This window comes from Triticum dicoccoides, chromosome 3B (genome assembly GCF_002162155.2).
Source record: "Triticum dicoccoides isolate Atlit2015 ecotype Zavitan chromosome 3B, WEW_v2.0, whole genome shotgun sequence".
NCBI classification, from domain to species: Eukaryota; Viridiplantae; Streptophyta; class Magnoliopsida; order Poales; family Poaceae; genus Triticum; species Triticum dicoccoides.
This window is the reverse complement of record NC_041385.1, coordinates 829,014,829-829,029,774: the sequence shown is the minus strand read 5'-3', so window position 1 is coordinate 829,029,774 and position 14,946 is coordinate 829,014,829. Positions and strand designations below refer to the sequence as shown.

Below are 14,946 nucleotides of genomic sequence, written 5' to 3'. Positions count from 1 at the left end.
GTAGATGCGTACAAGCGGGACGTGCATGCCGGTGACAGGTCAGGCCGGGTACACACACGCGGTCTGGTTGGTTATATCCCTCTGGCAGCATCCAATCAGCCAAGAGGAAGGACCAAGGCACCAAGTTAATAATTGGGTCTGTTCAGAGCACCTCTAGATGTGACATAAGTATTGCATATCTAAGTGACTCAATCAAACATAAATTAAAAAAAGAGAAAAATAAAATTACCCGCACAAACCTACGCATAAAATCAATGACATATGACTTCTTTTTGTAAGCTAATGACATATGACTTTGATGTGTAATACTTAGTGCACATCCTTAACAAAACCATTAATAGTTTGTTTTTTGCAGTTAATTATTTGCTCAATAGCACACCTCTCATTGCATTTTAGGCTAAGCTAGAGACATGCAATTTAGGTGGATGAGATTTATAAAATAAAAACAGGCTGCCAAAAGGTACCATAATTGCAAAATTGTGAGGTAATAACTTTGGAAGCATCACAGTGTTAAAACATGAAGTAAAAGTAATGAAATGATGAAGATCAAGGGCATGCTGCGGCGTCTTAGGATGGCTTGTGCCTTTTCCCTGGTGCTCGTCGTTGTAGTAATTTGCTAGTAGGTTGTTGGTCTGCATGCTATTAAACTGTTATGATTGCCACAGGGAGATTATGCTAAGATGGACACCGGGCCCACCATTAGCACCCTCGCGTTGTTGCTCTGTAAGTACAAAACTAAACATAATTTGATCAGGAGGAACTATAAATGAGATGTTCACAAATGCTAGATAGACAATTACTCTCTCTTTGATAAATTACGATGCATACAAGTTTTTCTAGATTCAAACATTTGTAAACATCGAAAAAGCTTATAGAAAAACTTATCAACATTTACAATACCAATCGATTCGTCATGAAATATGTTACTATTTTTGCATTTTAGAAAATTAGGAAACTGATTACAATTGACCTTGGCAACCGTTGTACTCCCTCTGTCCCATAATACAAGACGTTTTTACACTAAAAGCTAGTGTAAAAAACGTCTATATTATAGGATAGAGGGAGTATTTTCTCCTTGAATTATTCCCCTGATTTGGAAATAGTAGATTGCCCTGTTTTGATAACAATTCTATCAGTGGAATAATCCATATGCCTGCTACATCTTAATTTGTCATTAATTGTTGAATAGTGTTGGTCTTCTTCAACGAGGTGGGTAATCAAACTATTGCAAAGTAGGACAACGGACCAATCTTATGAATGCAAGTCCCCGTTTTTAGGCCAGATTGGTCTATTTATAGCTTATGTGAAGAGCACATGCCTAAATATCAAATAATTCAATCAAGAACGTCGAACACGATGAAAATATCTTGTAACCCATGTTTTGGAAAATTAAATTAAATGTCGGTACCATTGCTCATCATATGTGTTTCAGAGGGATAGACAATGGAGAACAAGTTTGTTATTGTCTAGTACATGCATCCGGCTACCATAGAAAGAAAACTATATCATCTTGTTGAGTGAGAGACACAAAGTGACTACTCATGTAGCATCCCATCTTGGCAGGTCCATAAGATTTCTCTTGGTAAACTCTACTCTAGGAGTATGTCCTGTGGTGAAACTAGAACATACAACTAGTTTATGCTTTTTTTTTTCTGATGAGCTTATTACTACTCAAAACCATAACTTCACGGTGCCTTATGTCAAATTACCGCAACTGGTTGTTCTTAGATTAGAAAACTATAACTCCCATGCTAACCTTCGATGGAAAACCCAATAGTGGACACTTCTAGTCATTTAGATGCAATCGTGAGCTCATGACGTGACATACACATACCCGTTTAGGGAAATGTGACATAACATGCACACTCATCAGCACTTACATGATTTCCAGGTGGACAATATGCTAAGATGAGCACCGGGCACACCATAAGCATCCTCGCATGTGTTGTTGCTGAGTCTACAATGCATACAAGTTTTGCTAGATTCAAACATTTGTAAACATCGACAACGCTTATAGAAAAACATATCAACATTTACAATACCATTAGATTCATCATGAAATATGTTTTCATCTGGTACATATTCGTCATTGTGTTCTTGTTTTTCTTCTGAAAACTTGTCAAAGTCTACAAAATTTGACTTTAGGGGAAAATGTATATAGACACTTCAATTTGGTAAGGTGCTAGTAAAAGGACATTTCACACAGCACCGTACAAAAAAATATATCTCATTTTAATCACAGCTCTTTGTCTTATTGTTTATTGGCATACAATAATAATACACCATAAGATCAATTATTTGGTGATCCATATATATAATTTCCATTAAGGCTACTCCATTCTCTAAGATAGGGTAACTCGATCGCTCGTAACTAACTAGTGTAGTCATGGCAACTATATATATACTTGCAATGCAATATAGTGACGATGAATGGACACGTGCATGTCCGGCCCATGATGGAACGATCAGACGTTGGCGGTAGCGGCAGCGGTGGCCTTGGCGGTGACGGCGGCGGCGAGGCCGAGCTCAGCGAGGTGGAGATCGGTGTCTTCGGGGTGTTCCTCAACATTCCTCGGGCGATGCGGCAGCATCCACCGCCCATCCTCGGTCCTGACCATGCCCTTGTTCAACTCCTGGCGCCACCCGTCGGGCACCATGTGCTCATCCATGAGGAAGTCGGCGGCCTTGTTGACGAGCGCAGGATCCCTGCCCCCGAGCTTGAACTCCTTGCCGCGGCCCTGGTAGCCGTCGAGAAGGTGGAGGTGCGCCTCGAGGTTGTGGTAGCACGCGAGGTCGAAGACGTCCTTGAGGAACGGCGACAGCTTGTGGTCGAGCGCCAGCTCCACGCCGATGTGGGAGTAGACGCTGGGCAGGCCGAGCGCGCCGGCCACGCGCAGCAACGGCATGGGGAGGACGGCCTCGGTGAAGATGCCGGGCACCTTGGGCACCGAGTCGTGCACGTTGAGGATGCGCAGCGCCTTCACGCCCAGCTCCCCCTCGAAGCGCTCCCTGAACATGGGGTTCCCGACGCGCGGGCCGGAGTAGGAGAAGACGCAGACGGGCGCCTTGGCGCCGGTGGTGGACACGTTGACCCGTGTCTCGGCGATGTCGTAGGCGCAGAGCACGGCCAGCGCGGCGCCGAGGCTGTGGCCGGTGACCGTCACGCTCACCTCCTCGCCCTGCGCGGTGTACCGCTCCACCAGCTTCCGCACCTCGGCGAGCACCTGCTCCCGCGCCGAGTACTTGCAGTACTTGCAGTCCGGGTTCTTGCTAGTGTAGAGCTCGGCGAACCCTTCCTCAACCTTGACGCTCGGATCAGGGCACGGCAGCCCGAACTGGCCGACAGGTTTGAGGAACGCGGTTACGTCGGCGATCCACTCGAGCTTTGTGACGGTGCCCCGCCAGGCGACGGCGATGTCCCGGCGGCCGATGCGGGCCGTCTCCTCGTCAGTGGACACGGCGATGAAGCCGATGAAGGTGCCGGTCTCGCTCCACATCCGGTCGTCGCTGGGGTTGTGCTTCTTGACGCCGAAGCTGGGGAAGCGGGCGTGGGAGGTGGCGTAGAGGTAGCGGGCGACCTCGTAGCCAACGCCGGCGAGGCCGACGTCCTTGAAGAAGGACTCCTGGGCGTACTTGCAGGTGCCGGCGTAGCGGGAGTAGCGGTCGTAGTCGAAGGAGTCGTAGCAGGCCTGAGAGAACTCGCCGTACCGGATGAGCTCCCCGCGGAGCGTCCTGTCGATGGGGTCCAACAGGCCGTCCCAGTCGTTGCAGCCGTGCATCTCCCGCCACCGCGACGTCAGCTCGCCGTCGGAGCGGCCGGACTCCTCCGCCAGGGTGCCGCGCTCCATGTCTCCCACGAAGGATTCTGCCTTCTCCTGCTTCACGGGCTCCACTTGGTCGGTCGACACCGCCGACGTGACATGAGACAGGCGGCGCGGCCGACAGCCGTGCGCTCCGCGGGTGCCGGCGGAAGGTCCCTGCGGGAGGGTCAGACGGCCGGCCAGGGGCACACTCCGGCTGGCGGCAGCGCTGCCGGGGAGGGCGCGGGCGTTGAGCGAGAGGTTAGAGGAGCATGACATGGTGGACATTGCTGGTTAACTGCTAGCTGATGGATGGGCGTACGTCGGTGTGTGAGCTTGAGTACGTACGTACTAGAGCTGGAGCAGCTACTACTCCACTGTTTGGGTAGGTGATGGACGGATGGTGGGTCGATGAGGTTTGAGCGTTAGGTCGCGGCGTCGCGTGTATGTATACACGCCCGCGCAGCGTGGAACACGTTCGCAACAGCTCTGATATTCCAAAGTCGCTAGGGTTCACACGCACATGGATGGACCGCCGTGCCTAGCTGCTGACTATGGATGTAAATGGCAAATAAACGGCATCCGCAGGTCCTGTGTAGAGTTTTAGCTAGCTTCATAATTCATTTTCCTTCAAAATAAATAAATTTTAAAACTGTTAGATTGTTAGTGGGTTTAAACGGAATTATACGGGACCGGTTGAAATCCCCAATGATTTCACTAGGTTCCACCAAAAAGTTTACAGGGCCAGATTTTTTTTTATACAAGAGAGTTCGTCTACCATTTCTATTAATAGAAACCACACATGGAGGAATAGTAATGCTGTTGATCGGCCTCTAAGGAGTAATGCTACGCGTACATGCAATTACGGGGTTGGTTTAGTTAGGCGATGACATGTCAAATGGGGATTGAAACGGAGGGGAGGGGGTGGGGCGGTGAAATTTTACAAAGGGCTCCGTAACATGAGCGTAAGATGCATGGACGTGTAGGATTATGGTCGCTTTACTCGTAACTAAACCCACCCGTAATTGCATGTATGTGTAGCAAAACTCGTCTCTAAGTATGCACCACTGACGTGCAACTTGTGAGGAAGCAAAAAGTATGGTCACTAGCTTGATTGTATACCTAACAAGAGTAAGTAAGGTGAGATCGTGGCATATTCTACAGACAAGCCATCCACCATCTTCGTCTTAGGATTTGCTTTGGTATTCTACGACGTTTTCCGTTCCTTTTTGTGTGTTGGTGTTCGTTATATGCATCCTAATAATGCAGAGGCCAGGTGTACACTCTTATGCTTTGTATCTCTTTAATGTTACATTTTGAATTCGGTAATCATATTGAGCGAACATTTCCTGCGAGTGGTTTTTGAGAGAAATCTATTTGGTGCATCTGTTCTCGAGCGAATCCCAAAGCAGTGACATGTGGAAATCCCCTTGGGCGCGCCATTTGCTCCCATGCAGCCTCCCAGGGAACGACGAAAAGCTTTCCTCCCAGACACCATCCCAAGCGAATGAACTGTATGTAACATTGTACTCCCCTTTGATGTAACATGCCAATTACTAGTAGCATATATGTCGACTTCTCTGTCTAGAATGCCAATTCACACTATTGCAGCATGGCGATTCGTTGCATGTTGGCAAGTTCCCTCTCTTCTTAGTGTCACAATTCTCCCAGCTGCAGCATGTCAAATATCTAAAAACGCATGACAAATTTCTCTAATATAGTATGGCAATTTTTCTGTTATAGCCTGCCAATTATTTCTTCTTAGCATGGCAAATATCTCTGTTATAGCATGTCAAACATCTCTATTATAGTATGACAATTTTTGAAATGTTTCCTGGCAGTGTTTTTTATGGGACACTCTCTAGTGGCATCGTTCGCTTGAATGAGCTCCTCAGAGGGAACGATCATTAGCGCCAGAGACACCATGGAGGACACGCTCTATCCCTATTATGGCCATTTGAATTAATGAAAGTTCCATTTATCAAAAATTTATATATAAGGCCTCTCTAGGTAATTAAGTGACTAGTGGTGTGAAAAGGTGTGACACTCTAGGTAATTAGCTGCTCTAGTGAGGGGGGAGGAACTAATACATGTAGTGGAATCAGAACCTATTTAAGTGGTAGATATGGGTGCGCATGGCCAACAACTATTTGGAATGAAGCAAACAAGATGTTTTCAGATTACATGGAGTTAGCCAAATTAGTTGCTAATGTTAGATTTCATGCATTGTCCGGGAGAAGTGAATGAAGTAGAACATTGAATACATATATTTTGTTTGTCTAAATATAATTCTTTTAAATGGGTCGATGAGCCCCTCAATTATTTTTTAAGGTTCTTGGTGGACGACGTAGCCATTATATAAATACTCCCTCTGTTTTGAACTAAAACCACGACATTTATTTTTGAACGGATGGAGAACTAATAAAGCTTGTCATGACGGCCTTACCAAAAAGAAGACATATAGTGATGGAACAACATTTTTCATTAGTGCATGATGTGATGGCTATACATGTATTCATATGAATACCACATTCCTACAAGACAAATACTTTTATGTGAGGAAGGATATTTCTAGAAGGGAATACCCCAGACATAAAGTTCCATTTATTTTTGAAAGGTGTTGTAAGATCAAAAGCAAGGATCAAACGGATTCGAGTGTGGATAAGAAAGGAATGACAAGGGTCTAGGCTCAAAACTATATAAGACACATCTCCTTCATTTGGTAGGATCTTATAGACTAGATCTCATTGGTCTTCAATTGGAGGACAGATAGGACACATATATAAGGACTCGGAGACCACGAGAAGTTCAAGAAACTATTGAACCAAAAACACCGTGGAAGCCCTGGCTCATCTAGGGTTTAGTCATTTTAGGCACAAACACACCTTGTAACAATCTTCAAATTATAAAACCATTGCAATGCATGATCTAGGGTTGTTATTATCTGCATTAGGGCCTGACCTGGATAAATCATGCCTCGTCTTTTTTGATCTTGTTGGAGTTTCATTACGCGAGGTCCTTGTATCGCCCCACTAATGCGTTTTCGACTACATAATTCCCGATATGAATGATATACATAAATCATGCATTGACACATGGCGATTGGAAAATAATTTTAAATTATCTCGTGAAAGGGAGTGGGAAGAGAATGTGGACATGTGGCCTTATATCATGTGTACAAGTTGATTTCGGAGATGGGTAGCATATACATGGAAGGAGGGATTACCTTTACCCCAGTTGCCACCGTTTTGACCATGTGATGATTTTTTTTAGCCAAATTAATATGACAGACCAATGTGTCGACGGGATGATGTGAAGCTGAGTAAAGGGACAACTCAGTCTCCATTTCCTACATATGTATCCCCTATGGTGTAGAAGCAGTTTGGTGTCGAGCCAGCTGTGCATATTGCGCTAAAATGCTACAATTCATAATATTTGAGTAAACTCACTGAACTAAACAAAGTTTGAATTATTTTTTGGAGGGGAAAGTTTGAATTATTTGGTATGGTAAATCGAGTTGTATGCACTTCAGCTGCCATAGATGGCATTTGGCATGTTTTTTGTCTTAAACTAAGTAAGAAAATATGCTAAAAATGTGTCACGAACATATAATGTGAAAAGATTTTATATAACAATTAGAATGTACACCTTTTTCCTTTTACGAGGCACGCAAGAAAATGAAGAACATACTATTGTTGTTGTGAGGCTCGGATTCAAATACAGAATTGCTTTAAGGCGCATGTGGATCTTGTTTTGTATTCGATTGATGGTGATTGGGTATTACCGTCCGAGAACATATGAATCCATGCATGGTCCATGGCGCTTCTTTGGAAGCTGCCAAAAATGGGAATTGGCCGGACGCACACGTGAATCGTGCTGATGGACCCTGCCAAGAGCAAGAATAGTACGTGTGTGGTGTGGACGTTTGAATTAGCTATCGCTAGGCTCTGGGCCCGCCAACATATCGGAAGCACCTCTTCATCTGGGGACTGGGGGGCATCTTCTTCTTATCTGCCGGGGAGGCCGCCGGTGCCTCTCGGCTCCGGCGAAGTTTGGACACTAAACTTGCTATCTATACGTTCTGGTGTGCTGTGCATACTCTTTCTAAACCTGTCATGCCCGGCTAAAGCATTGGGACTGTATGTGTTTATACTGCCGTGCATGCATCCATGCACTCGTATATACTGTACGATGGTGTGCTTATATTGTTAAAACAATATTGGAGTGCCATATATACGTTCTTAACTAACTACTCTTGAATATGCAAGAGAATGTTCTCCATCTTGACAGAAAAGAGAAAAAGTTACCTATACGTCGCGCCGCCCTCCTCTCGGCCCTCCTCCGCCTCCACCTATCCTCACCGCCGTTCGCAGCGCCACCGGGCAAAGCTTGGCCGGCTGGGCGGCGGCAGGGCATCTCTTCCCCTTGTCTATCGCAGCTGGCGCAGGGCAGCCAGATCGGATGGGGCGCCGGGCTAGCGTGGGGTCGGGCGGCGCGGCGGGCGGGTTTCTTGGCGACGTTGTGCGCTGCGCGGCGGCGGCGGTGGCCTGCTCGCGGCGTGGTGACGGCTGCGTGCTGGGCAAGATCGGTGGTCGCGGGCGCTGCCGGGTTCAGATCGGATCCGTATGGGTCTTGGGCTTCAACGCCGGTGGCCGCCGCAGGGTGGTGGTGGTCGTCGCCGACTATGCTGGATCGCTGGATTCGGCACCTGGAGACCTACGATGGATACTTCTCGATCCTCCTTCATGGTGGGTTGAGCCCTATGGCTCTCGCATTTCTGCAGGTTTCGGTTCGTGGTCCGTTGCCGGATCCGGAGTCGACGGAGGTTTGGTGGTATAGAATGGGGATCGGAGGAAACTTTGATCGGCTTGCTCGATCCGGCATCGGCGGCGTCTCTCGACGTTGTTACCCTCCGTGGAGGCGATGTCGAGGTCTCTCCTATCCACCTCTGAACTCCTCCCGGACGAAAATCCAAAATTCAGTCTGGATTGGGCGGTGGCGGCGTCCTTCGTGTCGTACCCTCCATGGAGGCGCCGTCTTGGGAGGTTCTGCTGTTCGGCGGAGAGATGTTGTGGGTGACTCCGCGTAGCTCCAGCAGCGGCAACGGTCTGGAGGTTGCCAAGAGGTGCGGCGTTGTTTCTACCGCGTCGATGACGACGAGTATTGGCGGCATGGTGCAGCTGGATATCGATGACAGATGCGGCTGGATGGACGAGCGCAGGACGGTGGCGCTGTCTGGCACCATGGTGGCTTCGACAACTGACCCTGCAAGGTCTTTGTGTTGGTACTTGCTTTGAAGATGGTTAGGTGGATGACGGCGGCGGTAGCTTCGGTGAGTGCGCCGGACCGGTGTGTGACCCATTCCCGATATGTGATTGGGATGGGGCATCCGGCATTAGATGTTAGGTTTTGGCGCGATGTCTGTTTGGTATTAGGCTTGGACATTCGGCACCCCTGCATCAAGGGGATAGTTGTAGCGACAGGTGTCGTCGAGATGGTGGTTTCAGGCTTACTGATGTAATGCTTTGTAAGGTTTCTAAGAATAATTAATAAAATGGCTGCATGCATCGCTTAGAAGATGCAGAGGCCGGGGGAATCCTCCTTTTCTAAAAAAAATGCAAGAGAATGTTTTATTTCCAAGAGGTGGATTGCTATGAAGGGGATTTAACCTACTCCCTCCGTTCCTAAATATAACTCTTTTTATAGATTCCACTATGGACTACATACACATGTATATAAACATTTTTTTGAGGGAGTATATAAACATATTTTAGAGTATAGGTACACTTGTTTTGCTTCTATCTAGTCCTTTATTGGAATCTCTAAAAAAACTTATATCTAGGAACGAAGGGACTACAATTGAAAGATATCAGACAATGCATTGGACTGAACCACAACCACACAAAAGCCCAATTCAATTCCTATTTGGAGCTTTAGGTGCCCATTACTGTGTACTTTGCAAACGGACGCCTGAGGCGCCCTCACACGGAGGTGGCCCATGTAGCTTTTTTCCCCTGTATTTTAATACAACAAAAAATGGGGAGTAACTAATTAACAAGCACTCCTTCGGGAGCCTCGCAACGATCAGCGTCACTTGGAGTGCTCTCAGCCATTCGTCACGTGTCGCGCTCTAGACGCTCCCTCCGGATTTAGTTTTTTTTATTTTTTCGCACGTGTTTTCGGCTTTTTAAACGATTTGTTTCGGGGGTTTTCGATGTTTTGGTTTTCCACCGGTCTTCCCTAGCTTTTCGACCAAAAAAAATTTCGAAATTCTTTTTGCGCAAAAAACGCATTTTTTTCTTTTGCGAGAGTCACGGTTTTGCTTCCGGGAGAGGCATGGTTTTGCTTTTGCGAGAGTCACGGCCGTGCCTCTCGAAAATGAAAAAAAACGGGAACAGAAAATTAGGCGATAGAACAGGAAACTTCCAAAATAACATGTATTCTATTTATAAAGTTACTGAATTATGAGAGAAATTCAAATAAAGAAAATAGACATTAAAACATGCAATTTTTTGAAATACCGAGATCTATGATTGTCCTGGAATATTTTAAATAATATGCATTTATAGTGTTTATGGAATCCCTAGTACTACACATGATTTAGCTTTTGAATTTCGTTTTTAGTGTATGAAACCGCTGCCATGTAACATTGATACAAACTCGAGGTCAAAAACATTGATACAAACTATAACAGCTATGAGACGGACATGTGAAGAAATGTAAACAAATTAGATGTTTAAGAGTTCAAAAACATTGATACAAACTCGAGGTCAAACTAAAACTTCAGCAATAGCTAAAAGACAATAAACATACTCCCTCTGTCCGAAAATACTTGTCATCAAAATGAACAAAAAAGGATGTATGTAGAACTAAAATACATCTAGATACATCCCCTTTTATTCATTTTGATGACAAGTATTTTCGGACGGAGGGAGTACAAAACAGTTACATTTCAAAACATTGAAAATCCATGGCAACGATTTTGATTCCTCTTTGGCTTGCTATATGAATCTTGTCCTCGATCATATACCATCTTGCTCCTGCACAAGGAGGCCGAGCGCAGCGAGGTGGATGGCAATGTCATCCGGGACCGGGTGAGCTTCAACATCCCTCGGAAGCTGCAGCAATGCCCATCGTCCGCCCTCCGTCCTCACCATGCCCTTGTTCTCCTCCTGCCGCCACCCGGGAGGCACCATGTGCTCGTCTCTAAGAAAGTCGGCGGCCTTGTTGACCAGCGCCGGGTCCCTTCCACCGAGCTCGAACGGCTGGCCATGTGCCCGGTAGCCGTCGAGCAGGTGGAGGTGCGCCTCTAGGTTGTGGTAGCTAGCCAGGTCTCCGGTGGGTTTGAGGAATGGCGACACAATATGGTCCAGCACGAGCTCGACGCCGACGTGGGTGTACACGCTCGGCACCCTTAGCGCATCCGCCACCCGCAGCAGCACCGCCGGGAATATCACCTCGTTGAACAAAAAACCGGGCACCTTGGGCACCATGTCGTGCACGTTGCGGATGCGCAGCGCCTTCACGCCCAGCTCCCCCTCGAAGCGCTGCTTGAACCTGGTGTTCCCCACGCGCGGTCCGGCGAAGGAGAAGACGCACACCGGCGCTTTCTTGCCGCCGGCCGATGGAGACACGTTCGCTCCACTCTCGGCGATGTCGAAGGCGCTGAGCATGGCCAGCGCGCTGCCGAGGCTGTGGCCGGTGACCGTCACGCCAACCTCCTCGCCCCTCCCAGCGTATCGCTCCACCAGCTTCCGCACCTCGGCGAGCACCTGCTCGCGCGCCGAGTAGCTGCTGAACCGGCACGTCGGGTCCTTGCCGATGTATAGGTCGACGAACCCCCTCTCCACCTTCACGCTCGGGTCGGGGCACGGCACACCACAGGCAGAGAGCGGCTTCAGCATCGCCGTCAGGTCGGCCACCCACTCCAGCCGGGTCACGGTGCCGCGCCAGGCGACGGCGATGTCCCGACGTCCAATGCGCGCCGTCTCCTCATCCGTGGACACGGCGACGAAGCCGATGAAAGTGGCGGACTCGCTCCACAGCTTGTCGTCGCCCGGGTTGTGCTTCCAGATGCTGAAGTTTGGGTAGCTTGGGTGAGATGTGGCGTAGAGGTACCGGGTGACCTCGTAGCCGACGCCGGCAAGACCGACGTCCTGGAAGAAGGTGCGCGTCGGGTACTTGCAGCTACCGGAGTAGCGGGAGAAGCGGTCGTAGTCGAAGGAGTCGTAGCAAGCCTGCGCGAACTCCCGTACCGGATGAGCTCTCCACGGAGCACCGTGTCGATGGGGTCCAGCAGCCCCTGCCAATCGTTGCTGCCGTGGAGCTCCCGCCATCGCGACGTCAGCTGGCCGTCGGAGCGGCCGGTCTTCTCGGCGAGAGTGCCGCGCTCCATGTCTCCGACCACGGAGCCGGGCGACATGTTGGCTGGCGCTTCGTCGGTCGACACCGCGGAGGTGACTAGCTGAGACGGGCGTCGGCCACGGCTCGCCATCTTCGAGAGCAGCGACGCGGGACGCAAGTCCCCGGCAGGGCTGTCCGGGAGGGAGCGGGCGAGGTTGGAGGACATGGCCATTATTGTTACTGTGCTCGTGAGATGTACTATGCACGTACGTACTTGTGCGCTCTGAATCGTGAGGTTTAACACTTGGGTCTGGTGTATATATACACCACAGCTGTCGGTGTGGTACACTGGCCAGGCTGACAGCTAATCTTTCAGGAGTATCCCCATGCGCCGATGCACATGCATGCAGCAAGCTTTTCTTTTTTTTTCTTTTTTCTTTTTGAGAGGTGCGTGCACCTAGCTAGCTTTGTGAACCATTTGCATTGTGCAAGTTGTAAGGCGAACTCTAACGCGTGACCCCAAGCGAACGTCCGTTTCATCCGCTTTTCGTTCGTTTGTGGTGGCAATAGGGTCGTGTCCGTCCGGATTTGTGGATGCGCCGGCCGTGCGCCCAACATACTGGCGCATTTCGGCCGCTTCCCGACTACATTTATATTATTTTTGCAAACACATATATTTTATTTTTATCATTGATTTTTCATACATGGAAGCACATCATCAAATCTTGACTAGAATAGCAAGACCAAAAAAAAAAAAAAACAAGAACCACAAAAAAACACTTTAGAAGATATCCTGTTTCTACCATGGTAACTAATCTTATACTTCTTGCCATGTAAACATCAAAACTTTTGTTAAATTGATGATGACAAATTTAGTTTACGCACAATATTTTAAATAGCGCGCTACAAAATATAGCGAGACCCTTCTCTAAATGCTACACAAGTTATAGCGCGCTAATAGCGTGCTATATTTCAAAATAGCGTTTGCAAAAAAATTAAATATATCTTGAAATAAAGTATTTAAGCAACTAAATTTTTCATAGGAGCAAGCAATATATGCATCTGATAAAAGGAGTGAGAAAGCTAGTGGTCGTGGGTTGGTTTTGGCCTGCTGGGCCTGCTGGGCTGTGCTTATTTCAGTTTTGCATGGTTTGCATGTTGTAACGTTACAACGTTACAACGTTATAGCGTGTGTAGCGTGCTAATTACGCGATTAGCGCCGTAGCGTCCAATTTTGCCAAAACGTAACGTCTCCCTTCCAAATATGCTATAACCGCGTTATAACGGCGAAATAGCGTGCTATTTAAAATATTGTTTACGCATCATAGCAAATTTGCTTCCTGGATGATGGCGAATATAGTTATCGAATCATGGCAAATTCATGCTTACTTGCCATGGCAACTTTTGAATTTTTAAATTGTCGCGCTAATTCTTTAAATTGTCGAAAACAAGACCACATGGGAAATATTGCCATGGCAAGTTCTACTAATTATTTCACCTTCATTAACATGGCGAATTTACCTACTTCCCGCATGGTATTTTTTAACATTTTATTACCATGGCAAGTTTCACTAGTTATTTGCCATTGCAAATTTACCTAAGTCCCCATGGAAATATTTAATTTTATTTGCCATGACAAGTTTTACTATTTATTTGACCTTTTATTAACATGAACAATTTACCTAAATCCTCATGGCAGTATTGAACTTTTATTGCCATGGCAAGTTTTACTATTTGCCATGGCTAATAGACCTTTGTTAACATGGCAAATTTACCTAAATCCCATGGCAATATTTGAATTTTATTGCCATGGCAAGTTTTAGTTTTTTATTTGCCGATGGCAAGCTTACCTTTATTAACACGGCAATTTTATCTAAATCTCCATGGCAATATTTAACTTTTATTGCCATGGCAATTTTTGCTTGCCTATCTATCGATAGTAAATTGACCCTTATTAACACGACAATTTTACCTAAATCCCCATGGCAATATTTAACTTTTATTGCCGTGGAAAATTTTACTTTCTTATTTTTCCATGGCTAATTTACCTTTATTAACATGGCAAAATTAGCTTTTTATTGCCATCACAATTTTTATGTGACATACATGACAAATTTACCTTTTTTCACTCATGACACACTTACTTATATGGATCATGTCAAAAATACTTTACATCCAGTACAAATTTTGCCTTTTTCCACCATTCATGGTAATTTTTGCTTCTATTGACTATGGTCATTTACTTTACAAAACATGGCAATTATTACTAAACAAAAGATTGTGCACTTTTGTTTCTGCTCCACATGATGGCAAATTTTCATCCACATTTTTTGTCTCTTCAATCATATAGTAAAAAGAGCATAAATTTTTTTAATACACATTTCTTGCCATCATGGTAGAGATGCAACATTGCCATGAACTGTTTTCTTTTTTGCTATTTACAGAAAAAAGATCTTTTTTTTTACCATGGCAATTTTTGTTTATAAAGATCATGGCAATTTTTTTGGCTTCAACTCATAGTAATTTTTTAGTAGTATCTTGTTCTATATTTTCTAGTAAAAAGAGCATAAATTATTTTTGGACCAAGAGCATAAGTTATATAGTAAAAAGAGCATAAATTATTTTTGGACCATTTCAATATTTTTAGAGTATGGCAAATCTGACCTCTATTCGTCACAGAGAAAAGTGGGCTTTTCTTAGTCAAAATAGTTTTTGGGTAAACTGTGCTTTATTTTCCTTTTTATTCAATGCAAAAAAGGCCTAGAGTGATGGTGTTTGGGCTGTCGGTTCTCGTCCCGAACAG

At 46.2% G+C, this 14,946-nt stretch overlaps 1 protein-coding gene and 1 pseudogene across 1 annotated transcript; both read right to left on the bottom strand.

Moving 5' to 3' along the window:
• Window positions 1–2,211: 2,211 nt before the first annotated feature.
• Window positions 2,212–4,217, bottom strand: LOC119278733 (phospholipase A1-Igamma1, chloroplastic-like). The gene has a single exon (XM_037560067.1). The coding sequence runs from the start codon at window positions 4,086–4,088 to the stop codon at window positions 2,466–2,468; it is 1,623 nt and encodes a 540-aa protein (XP_037415964.1). The 5' UTR covers window positions 4,089–4,217; the 3' UTR covers window positions 2,212–2,465.
• A 6,301-nt stretch (window positions 4,218–10,518) lies between these two features.
• On the bottom strand, window positions 10,519–12,421 carry LOC119278732 (annotated as a pseudogene).
• Window positions 12,422–14,946: the final 2,525 nt, after the last annotated feature.